The following is a 12564-nucleotide window of genomic DNA, read 5'->3' as shown; positions in this document are numbered from 1 at the left end:
ACTACCGACGAACCGACGTAACCGTGTGACAGTGGTGATTCAAAAGTGCCCCCCCCCCCTCCCCTAAATTTAACGGTTGACCAGCAGTGGTGGGCACCGTTAAACAAAATTTTAACGTCGTTAACCGTTAAAGTTAAAGCTTTTAAATTTAATGCGCTAACGTTAAATGTGGTTGAATCGTTCATATTTTATAAATATTTAACGCTCGTTAACGTTAACCGTTAACGTTAAAAACAATTCTCAAACCTTTTTTTTAATTTTTATTTTGAGTGTAGACATTTAAAGATACTAGCCTTCTTAAATAAACTACATCGCCCAGTCTAAGACACAACCATAACAAACGAACTTTTTTTACTGTTAGCAAAGGGTGTTTTCCGGTTAATCATACTAGTTTTATTGTCATGAAACAACAAATGAAAATACATCTTTCAAAACAAATTAACGATTGAATTAACGAGCACCAGATTTTACGGTGAACGCCTTTCAACGGATTTTCAAAAATTTACCTGAAACGTTAAATCGTTAAAAATTATGTAACGCCGTTGATTAACGGCTAACGGATTAACGGAAATGTGCCCACTTCTGTCGACCAGCGAAGCGAACGAACGCTTCTGGCAAATCAGCGCAGACGCGAACCTTTTCCTATATGAACACACGGGGTTTGGGGTCAAGCTATCAAATCAACGCGAACCGTTAAGTGCCCCACACAATGCATAGGTTTGCGTGTGCGTGACAGTAGTTTGACACATTTCCCATGGGAGAACTGTCAAAAAACGCAAACCTCGACGGAACGGACGCTATGTGCTCCAGGCTTTATGGAGATGGCGGTAGTGTTCGGCTATTTTTCATCATGGCGTCGAGGACAACAAATTTGAATTTGTTTGTTCTAGCTGTCACGTCGGTTTGTCGGTGATTGTACTAGTATTGAACTAATTGCCCCGAATACTTCTAAATAAGGGGTATGGATGACGCTTTCCGATACAGTAGACGTTCGCTCAATGCAAACGCTTTAACTGCAATGCTTTTTACCTGCAAGTCCGAAGAGTTGCCGCAAAGTGCAACAATTTTGCAGTTATGGCACCGCTATCCGTCAAACTGAAATGTCAACAGCGATACGATGTTTTTCGCATGCACTTTTGTTGCAGTGCATTTTTTCCGTATGCACATTGGCTGCATTCTGCAGAAACTGACAGTTCTTTGACGTCTGTCAGTTGTTGTAGTTATCGAATTTTATTCGCTAAGTGAAACGTAAACATGTTGCAGTTATCGAATGTATCACAAACTCCGATTAATTCCAAAAAATCAAAATGCTCTTTACCAGGAAGGATCTGCATCACTGTTAAATGATATCGCTTGGGCTTTCGGATATTATTTATGGCTTACATCATATATCAAGCTTATTTTACTATCAGGTTCCTATAATTACCTATAAATTTATTAATTCAGGAGCATTTGCAATACAGAGTTGAAAAGGAAAACTTAGAGAAGGCGTAAAACTAATGAGACTTGAATTCACATTGGCTACTTAGACGTTAACAATAGTGTCACACAATATGATATTGTTTGCTTTTCTTGCGTACTTGCTGTGTGAGACCTAGCACTAAATGGGCGCAATGTGATTCAATGAATTAATACATTTTAATCTGTCATTTTTGCAACTACGAAACTATGCATAATGTAACAACATTAGAGATGTGTGCATTCAACAGATGCTGATTTGGACGTTTTGCTCCCTAAAGCTGAAAAAGGTGGTTAATTCAATTGCCAAATATTTTTCTTTTCAAAGTACAGTAGACGTTCGTTGCATTTAGAACAATCGGGCAGATTCTTGACATCTGTCAATTGTTACTCAGTTATCAAACAACATTTGGTTATTGAGACGTAAACATGTTGCACTTAACGAACGTCCACTGTAATATTACTTCATATCTATGCTTTTACTTTATGTTGTTCTTCTTTAGGCTCAGCCGGTTATCACGCTTCGCGGAGCCGACAGACAAAAACGTAATATGCACAATCAACACCATTTAGGTTTAGGGTAGCAAGAAGAATCAAATTTGCATCAGTCCATTGTGTATTCGCGGCAAACAAGGAAGGTATTCTTTACTTTTACTTGGTCGCCGATTATGTTATAAATTAAATTATTACGTGATTTTGCAAATTGCAACTAAACTACAAAACATGAACGCAACATTTTTTTTTGTGAAACAAATGTGTGAGAGTTGGGTGCGAGAACAATGTGTTCGTGCTGAACAATGATTGCAAAAATGGTGCGAATGGTATTGAAAATTGTGTGAGTTTTCCTTAGATTTCGACATGATTCGGTTTTACATTTTTTGTCGGGGGTTTTCCTGGTTCGATTAAAAGAATTACAGTAAAGCCGATTGGCAGCAGAAGAATACGGACACTTGGTTATCGTCGGAATCTCGTCACGAAAGGGTGGAACCAGAGGAACTGGCGATTCCACTTAAAGCCGGTGCCGCCGTTGTGGGGGGTGCCGTAGATGACGATGCGGTCGGGACCTGGGACTTCAGGGACGATGGACTAACCTTGATGGTGCCGGTGTTCGAAACTGATGACTCGGTAAAGCTCGTTCCGCTATTAGATGTGGAGGCCGCCAGCGCATCCAGCAGGTATGTGTCAGTTTGGGTGGATTTATCGTCAACTAAAATCTTCTGCCCGTTGGAACCGTACTTGTGGGAAATTTCCAGAAGTTCTCGAAGACCCTGAAAAGAGAAGGATATAGTGTTCAATATTTCGACTGTGCTTTTTACATATTGTCCTCATTTTTTTTCTTGACTAGTAGAACTAACCTTATTTTCCGTAATCAACTTGCTGAGAAACTCTTGCTCTTGGTTGAACTTCTCTTCGTCCAGTTGAGAGGCCCGCTGCATAACCGCTGCCATTTCCTGGATCTTCTGAGTTTGCTGTCGGATCACTTCGTCTTTCTGCTCGTTGAATTGCTGATGTTTGCTAAACGCTTCGACAAAATTGACCTTGGTGTTGAGGATCTTGCTCTGGGTATGTTCTCGATACTTGGTCATTATGTGCTCCAGTGCGTGCTGGTGATCTTCCAAGGCCGCCTTTAACAGTCTATTTTCCTGCTGGATCTCCCGGATCTGTGGGTTCTCCTGGTGAATAATTGTGATCAGTTGATTGTTGGAACGGTCCCGTGCCAGCTTGTTCAGTATGTCGATATCGTCCTGAAACTGCCGCATTGATTCAATCTGTTTGTTGACGGATTCCGACTCCAGCAATAGAGAATCGCCCAATGCTTCGCGGTCCTTTAACCGGTTGGCGATTCTTTTAGCGTCCAAAATTATCTGCTCGAATGTGACTGACATTTTGTCTACCGATTATGCCTTTGAATATTTTTTTCACCTGAAAAAAAAAAGTATTGTAACATCGCTAATTTCGACAATGTTGTTCGGTATTACTATATCCGGATTCGCCCCCTAATTCCGATCCCTTGGAAATCCATCGGAACTCCCGCGTCCCTGATCCCTACAATCTGACGACGAAGTGAAATCGGAAGGTAATTTCACAGACAAACAGACGTAACACTCTGACATTTCCCATCGTACACAGATGTAACGGACCATTTGAAATTTTTATAGTTGGCCAACTGAACTGCCCACCCGTGGCGCTCGCATCGTTTTTCTTCGAGTTTGACGTTTGCCCACTTCCGCAACCTAGTTGATGGTCGGCCAAACTCAGTCATTTTAGTACAGGGCGAACAGGTTTCCGGAACTATGATTTGAATCGCAAAATCTTCGAAGTATTACGTCTGTGTTTCTGTGGTAATTTTATTATATTTTATGACAATTTGAGTATATTTTCAAATAAATTTCGTAGGTGAAAAATGGAGTCTACCGTTTTGATCTCGGATCTAAAATGGAGTTTCTATCATTTGATAGCGATTGAAATGATCCACAGCTTGGAGGTACTACCATTTTGGTAGCGATAGGATCTTGGATCCATAAAAGGAGTTTCTACCATTTTGGTAGCGGTGCGATCTTGGATCCAGACAATGGAGTTTCTACTGAGTCAGTAGCGTTCGGATTTTCAATCCATCACATGGAGTTATCTTTTTATTGGCGGCGATCAGATTTACCGATTTTTGAATACTTTGGTACCATTACGTTTTTGATTGATTTGTGGAAAGTAGAAATTAAATGGCTTTTTGCAATTTCTCATCGTAATAGGCTGTTTTACCTCACGCAAATCTGACAGGAAAAGGCCTACTTTCCCACACCAAACTAACAGTGCTGTAATGGTTTATTACAGCACTGATTTGCGTTGCGTAATGAACCATTACAACACTGTTTTCAGTTTTGATCAATTTCTTGATTCTTTCTGGACGCAGTTTTGAAAAATTATAACAACTGCACACCCAGTAAACATTTTGGTCTGTATAATTTGTGTTATACACTACTATATAAGAACCAATTCAATCGTATAAACTGCACAAAACAAAACTGCTATATACGTACCAAAGTGGAAGCCATATACATACTTCTGACGATTTTTCGCAATTTCATATGATCATCATTACGATGTCCCGTATAATCGATCGAAAGAATAAAATACGACTTCGGGTGATATGTAATACGATGTCCGAAATTAGCTTTAAAAAAAGTTGACACCTAGCCTAAAACACGGCACCTCGAGATTGTGAGTCTAAACCCATACCATTGTACTAACTGATCTGCCTTGAGATGAGCACAAATTTTGGCCAATATAAGCTAAAGCTTTCTTAACCACCCATGAAACTTGCCTTTGTCTTCCTACATGAGTGCAGATATGAAGAATGGGCTGCAATTTTTCCTAAGTCATTGCGATTTCATTTATCACAATGCTGTACTGATACATAGACCCCTGACAACTCATTTCTGTCGAAAATGCTGGGTCTCGCCAATTACATATACAAGTTTATTCCTAACTTGGCAACTATTGATGAGCCTCTTCGAAAATTAGTGCAAAAAGGAGTACCTTTGAGTGGAGATCGGAACACACGAAGGTGTTTGAGGAAATTAAAAAGATGAGTTAGGTTAGGCAACTTGGGTATTATGACGTTAAAGATCGCACGACTGTAATAGGCGATGCCAGCCCCGTAGATCTAGAAGCTATCCTAGCTCAATATGATACCCAAGGACAAGTCCGTATAATTAGTTATGCCTCAAAATCGTTAACTAATACTGAATCAAGATATTGCCAGACAGAGAAAGAAGTACTAGCGCTTGTTTGAGTAGTTGAAAGATTTCAAGTGTGTTTGTTGGGATGACAGTTCGATTTAGTAACAAACTGCAAAGCATTGATAGCATTGCATGCGCTAGAATTGAGAGGTACTTCGTTTACAAACTTTCGAGTAAAATGTGGTGCATATTTCTGGAGAAACTAATGCAGCTGATGCGTTGTCCAGACTGGCAGTTCTGGATCCCATAGCATCCCATAGCATAGCATGGATAGCAGTGAGGAATTGCTGATCCAAGAAATTGTAACATCTGCAGTCAACTCGATTGCGTTAAGCTGGAATGAAATCAAACAGGCGTCGATGAAAGATGAAGAAATAAGAAATATACAGGAATTGATCAAAGTGAATCGGCAGGCGGAACTTCCATTTGCATACATAGTTAAAACGGACCGTCTGATCATTCCACAGAAGCTTTGAAGTAGGGTTCTAGCATTGGCGCATGAACGCCACCCAGGAAGCAGAATGATGAAAACTCATCTTCGAAAAGAAAGAAAGGAGTTGCCTTCATTACATTGGGAAGATACATTACATACATTTATTTGTTCAACATCATTTTAAGACAAGACATAATCAACAACAGTACGCCACAATACTCGGTTTGTGGCTGCCGCTCTCCATCTTCGGTCACGCCCAATGCACAATGGGTCCAGAGCCGTATTTACGAAGACAAAAATGTTTGTGCCTAAACCATAAGTTTTAGATACATGGTGTCTTTGGGAAAGTTTCTTCTTATTTTTCGACCTTTTTTCTCATTATTGTGAAATTAGGGTGGTCCCTCTAGTTTAGCTGATCCAAACATCTGCTTTTTAATAGTTTTATGTACGTATACAAAATGTTCTACAAAGTTGTAAAAGAACTTATTTGAAGCAAGTTTGTCGAAGAAACCATTGTTCTATCTCTTACGGTTCCTAACTTATATTTTTTTAAAAGATTCATGTTAGGGTGATCCATGGAATTTATTTTTCTTGAAATAACTTTTAATTCGTTCGTTTCTCGTAAATACTTTGTTCCGAGCACTTTTTGAACTATCAACGACGCATATTTTTTCCAAATTGCTCAATGTTCTAACTCTCATGGTTAAAAAGATATTGACATTTTTCTTCGAAAAATCACATTTATTCAAAAAGTCATATATCAAAAAGGAGCAAATGGATTTCCAATCTCTCGGTTGCATTGGAAAGATCGTACTCTGTTCTATTTATGGTGAAAAAACTGCAGGTACCTTTTTTGTTTGAAGCTTTTTATTGAATTTTGAAAGTACGATTTTTTCATGGAAAAGCAGTTGTAACTTTGAAAATCGATGAGATACAAACTTGCCGTCTTCGACAAAATTTTGAGTTTTTGGCTGCTCTAAAAGTGCCCAGAACAAAGAATTGCGAAAAAATCAACACATAAAATTATATTGAGTAAAAACAGGGTTTCATATGAAAAACGACACACTTCAAGCAAATTCAACTCATCTATGTTAGATAGATCGAAATAACCATGTCGAAAATGTTTAAATTTGTTTATAATCCATAATTTGTAAATGAACTCAACTTAAAATGTGATTTTGAGCTGATTTCCATCAATTTAATTTTAATTTCATCACTTCAATGTATGGATAGCGAAAATGTCAATCACTAGTATATGTTGATATTAACGTAAAAGCCTAACAAAGTTACATGATTCACAATATTTTATCAACAGTGTGCCTTAATGGTGATGACAGTATAAATAAACATTGATTCTAGAATGAATTGGATGACCATTTACCAAGCTACTTTGATCTATCTAACAAAGACGAGTTGAATTTGCTTGGAGTGTGTCGTTTTTCATATGAAAATCTGTTTTTACTCAATATAATTTTATGTGTTGATTTTTGCACAATACTTTGTTCTGGGCACTTTGAGAGCAGCCAAAAACTCACAATTTTGTCGAAGACGGCAAGTTTGTATCTCATCGATTTTCAAAGTTACAACTGCTTTTCCGTGAAAAAAAAATCGCACTTTCAAAATTCAATAAAAAGCTTCAAACAAAAAAGGTACCTGCAGTTTTCTCACCATAAATAGAACAGAGTACGATCTTTCCAATGCAATCGAGAGATTGAAAATCTATTTGCTCCTTTTTGAGATATGACTTTTTGAATAAAAGTGTTTTTTCGAAGAAAAATACCAATATCGTTTTAACCATGAGAGTTAGAACATTGAGCTCTTTGGAAAAAATATGCGTTGTTGATAGTTCTAAAAGTTCTAGGAACAAAGTATTTACGAGAAACGAACGAATTAAAAGTTATATCAAGAAAAATGAATTTCATGGATCACCCTAACAAGAATCCTTTAAAAAAATATAAGTTAGGAACCATAAGAGATAGAATAATGGTTTCTTCGGCAAACTTGCTCCAAATAAGTTTTTTTACAACTTTGTAGAACATTTTGTAATCATACATAAACCTATTAAAAAGCAGATGTTTAGATCAGCTAAACTAGAGGGACCACCCTAATTTCGCAATAAGAAAAAAAGACGAAAAATAAGATGAAACTTTCCCAAAGACACCATGTCTCTAAAACTTATGGTTTAGGCACAAAGATTTTTGTCTTCGTGAATACGGCTCTGGACCCATTGTGCAATGCTCGCCAAGTCACGCTCCACCTGGTCCGCCCATCGTGCTCTCTGCGCTCCACGCCCTCTTGTGCCAACCGGATCAGTTGCAAACACCAGCTTTGCAGGGTTGTTGTCCGGCATTCTTGGAACATGCCCTGCCCACCGTATCCTTCCGGCTTTGGCCACCTTCTGGATGCTGGGTTCGCCGTAAAGTGCAGCGAGCTCGTGGTTCATCCTTCTCCGCCACACACCGTTCTGCTGCACACCGCCGAAGATCGTTCTTAGCACGCGTCGCTTGAAAACTCCGAGTGCTTGTAGGCCCTCCTCGAGCATGGTCCATGTCTCGTGCCCGTAGAGGATCACCGGTCTTATTAGCGTTTTGTACATGGTGCATTTGGTGCGTGGGTGAATCTTTCTCGACCGCAGTTTCTTCTGGAGTCCGTATTAGGCCCGACTTCCGCTGATGATGCGCCTTCGTATTTCACGGCTCACGTTGTTGTCAGCCGTCAGTAAGGATCCGAGGTAAACGAATTCCTCCACCACCTCAAAAGTATTCCCACAGACAAACAGACGTAACACTCTTCAAAACGGCTTGGCACATGCATTTGACGATCAATTTAAATTTTATTTGATTTGCGCGATCGTTTCACCAGATGCGCTAGTGTTCGATCGCTTTAACGTTTGCCAGTGTACACGTTGCTGAATGATGCAAACGAAAATTACAGGCAATTTGTGTAGTAGTGTGTGTGTGTCAGCAAAACGTCAAATCGAAATCCATCATGGCTGACAGTGTCGCGCGCGGTTCTACCAACAGGTGGCATGTGCTCATGAAAATGGCACCAGGCAAAAGTTCTTGACGAATTTTCTCTAAGAGTTACGTCTGTTTGTCTGTGGTATCCCCGTCTATCGTAACATTACTACCCAGACGGATCCGGTCGTGTTCGGTTCCGCCTACTTTGTTTTTGAGGCATTCACCACCAGTCCGACCTTTGCTGCTTCGCGTTTCAGGCGGGTGTACAGTTCTGCCACCGTTCCAAATGTTCTTGCAATAATGTCCATGTCGTCCGCAAAGCACACAAATTGACCGGATTTTGTGAAAATCGTTCCCCGGCTGTTGAGCCCGGCTCCTCGCATCACACCTTCCAGACCGATGTTGAAGAGTAAGCATGACGTTGAGCACATAGTGGCTGAGGTGCGATGCAAAGAGAAAAGAGATCGGATAAGCGTCGAAGCACACTCTGTGGAAACTATATGCAAAATACGTACATAGTAGATGAGTTGCGATGAGTGCGGAGATGCGATGGAGCTGCTTCGACGCATGTGAACGCAAGAGAATGCTTGTCGGGTATGGATTTTATGATTGCGCTCGTTGTGTATGTAAAGCAATGCGGATTTAATGGGTTGGGAATGTTAGTAGGTAATATAAAATGCGTTAATAAGTTGTTTTTAAACATAAATCAATGCTTTTTCACATGACTTGCATTTTGATGGACCAGACGTAATAAAAATTTATCATCCTGTCTATCAATCGCCATGTAAAATAACATATTTAATTCCATATAAAATAGTATTCCATCAAATAGTTTAAGGTTTTTTACAGCATATTTTTTTATTTTATGTGTAAAAGAAAACATTTTATTTTCTCTATTCGGGATTTAAATCAAGTGATCAATGTTTGATATGGTCGTTTGTTCAGTTTTCTTTGTCAGGCAAAACTAGATAGAATGTGACATTGATTTCGATTGATACTCTTTTACCTATAATATATGATGAATATTGTGTACTTATTAGAGACATTTTTTCTCGTAGATATCGCCGAAAGTTTTGTAATAAAAAAACCTATACCCTTAAATAATACATACCGTAAACTGGGGTGAAGTTGATTTGTGGGGTGAACCTGATCAGTCAATTACCCGCGGATATCGTTTTTCACGGATACAACTATTATATTTTAAGCATTCGCAATACAATGACATTACATTAAAAAGGAATGGTAACTTCTTTGAAAGTCAATATCCGTGGGTATTTGAGTGATCAGGTTCATCCCAGTGATCAACTATACCCCAGTTTACGGTTCTTGCCGAATTTTCGTTTCTTTTTGCCGAGGTCAGCACAATCAAGTAATGCTTTAATGCCGAAAATCAGTATAACACCCTGGCCAAGATCACAGGGTTCGACGGTATTAAAGTGAAGGTTGTTAATTGTAATTCTTGTAATGAAAATATCACCTTTAACACTTTGATGCGCCTCCAACGGTTCATTGTGAACCGGCTGCTACAGATGGAGTATGGCTGATTTATTTTAAATTAATTTAAATTCTCGATAAACAGGAGGGACCTGCTGAGGCCTAGTAGTTTCTATACCCAGAAAACAGTTCCGGTCGATTGAGTCTGGGAAGGTTTCGAGAGTCGTTGTGAATCATAATGCAAATTTTTGTGTTTTGTGTCGAGTCTCGGAATATTTTTTGAGTCAGCAGACTTTGAATCTTTTCCTGGGCTTCCCACTATTCGGTTAATTTTAACAAATACACTATACAAATACAAATTTAATTCAAATATGAAATAATTAGTAGTATCTTGCGTATTCAATTTGCTAATGCATAGTTCTCAACATTTGATGTGCTTTCGTGATTCAATTTTCTCTATAATTTTCAATATCAATTTAAAATAATCAAGTAACTAATAGTGGGAAGTGCAGCATTTAACAGTGCTTGCTTATAGATTCGAAGCTAACGTGTGATCAAGACGGAATCGACAAAAACTGACTACTTCGACTTTGACTAACGTAGACTATTTATGACAAATTAGATATCTTTACATTTTTCGGCTGAGTGTATGAAAGGTTTTCTTTAATATGAACTTATTTGGACCGATGCTGATAGTGCTAGGGATGTGGACGAAATACAGCTTTCAAAGATAATAAAAACAATACTAAAATGAGGATCAACGAAAATGGACATAACAAACACATCGACTATCTAACAGATCATAGGCACACCAAAGATTCCTGATTTATAGGGCACAGCATAAATATAAACAATAACATTCTTTAAACCTTCACATGACAAAAAAACAAATACAAAATCGTTTTTTTTACGGCCCGCGCAAAACAAAAAGCGGATGCATTTTATCTTTCCGCTATTATATATGAAACGATCATTTCACTACCCACATTCAAAGAAGCGCTTCAACATACAAGCGACTTCATCGATCAAATCACGCGAGTCGTTGATGCGCACGAAATAGGCGAAAAAGGATGTGAAAACAACATGCGCACCCTCATTGAAAACCTCATGCACTATGGCCTATCAAACATCCCTCTTCTCATCTCATAACTTATCGCATCCGATCGCATCTCACCTTACCCACTATGGTCACAGCCTGAGAGTCCATCACCTTGTCGCAGTCCCCGGCGAGATTCAAATGAACTGGATAGTTCACCCGAAATCCTTACGCAGTTTTGCACACCGTCCATCGTTGCTTGAAATTACTCACTTTCTTCCGATCATTAAGTCTGTTCTCTAAGAGGTTATTTTTTGCAGATAAACTCGACGTATACGCGTATGTAAAACTTTTATTATACAGCTTTTGTCTTAAAAATAAGTTCAATTCCATTTTTCTTATAATCAACAGGCTTTCAACACTATCAAGAGATTTTTTCACCAGTCACGTACAATAAAAAGTATGACACTCTCAATATTTTTGATCACAACACTGGATCGCGTCAAAGTTTCAAATAGATACTATAGTAATTATGAATAATCAAAAATCAGCATCAAACTATAATTCCCGAAATAATTTACAAAGATTTTTTTTTGTTACTAAATGTAAAAAAATGTGAAATGTTTGAAATGTCATAACTTTTTTGTTTATTAGTTTACCATCACCAAAATTTTATGGTAGATTGCTGATATAATGGGCAATTTCCCCTAAAAAGTTGACGTTGGTAAAAAGATAGGGTTTTAAGATATTTGAGTTTCTGTGACAAAGATCATATTTTTGTATATTTTCTTAGGAATCGTCATTTAGTTATCTAACTTTGCTGAAAAATTCATAACAATCGAACAATCCGTTTTAGCAGTACAATTTTTAGAATATTTTTGAACTGTTTTCGCATACACCCTTTTGAAAAGTTAGTCGTGAGTGAATATGAAGGTTTAATATCGAAAAATAGCAATTTAGATGAAATTGAAAAACTGTGCAAAGTTCAAGATATTTTTGAAATGGTCGCTCAGGATCGACTGACATGACTCCGTGGAATTCCTCTATTGAGAAATCATCATGTCTACAGGTCGTAAGCCCTGATAAAGTGTGGAACGTTTTGATGGCTGTGATCCCTGACCATCATGTCAAAAACCCAGGGATACCCAAGTGACCATACTGTTAGGGTGTAGGAGGGGTTGCATGTGTGAGGCGCATATATTGACAGGCATTGCTATGGACCATTAGGGCTGAGTAGGGTCGGGGAATGGATCTACGATTGCTGAATTACCTATACTGAAAAAGTCGTGATTCAGCAGTGGTGGCACCGCTTTCCGCTTATGTTCGGCCATGGTGGTTTGTGTGGGGTGGTGCGTGTCGGTGTGTGTGTGTGTGTGTGTGCTTTGTGCGTGCGGTGTATACGGCTTCAGCAGGGTGGTTACTTGGGTAGTGTGGGACAATTGGGTTTGGGACTGAGAGGGTCGTCGTTGATAAGGCCGACATCATTGAGTGCTTAGTGTTGGCGGT

General features: G+C 38.8%; 1 protein-coding gene across 1 annotated transcript in view; it reads right to left on the bottom strand.

The window, feature by feature from the left end:
* Positions 1-1397: 1397 nt before the first annotated feature.
* The window catches only part of LOC109424482 (FGFR1 oncogene partner 2 homolog), a 434776-nt gene continuing 423609 nt past the window's right edge, over positions 1398-12564 (bottom strand). Inside the window, exons 2-3 of the mRNA XM_062860436.1 lie at positions 2814-3381; positions 1398-2726 (exon numbers count right to left, since the gene is read on the bottom strand). Coding sequence (XP_062716420.1) covers positions 2430-2726; positions 2814-3344 — 828 coding nt within the window. The 5' untranslated portion in view covers positions 3345-3381 and the 3' untranslated portion in view covers positions 1398-2429. The remainder of the gene's footprint in view (positions 2727-2813; positions 3382-12564) is intronic.

The sequence above is a fragment of the Aedes albopictus genome, chromosome 3 (assembly GCF_035046485.1).
Source record: "Aedes albopictus strain Foshan chromosome 3, AalbF5, whole genome shotgun sequence".
Taxonomy (NCBI): Eukaryota; Metazoa; Arthropoda; class Insecta; order Diptera; family Culicidae; genus Aedes; species Aedes albopictus.
This window is presented reverse-complemented; position numbering and strand designations above follow the sequence as displayed.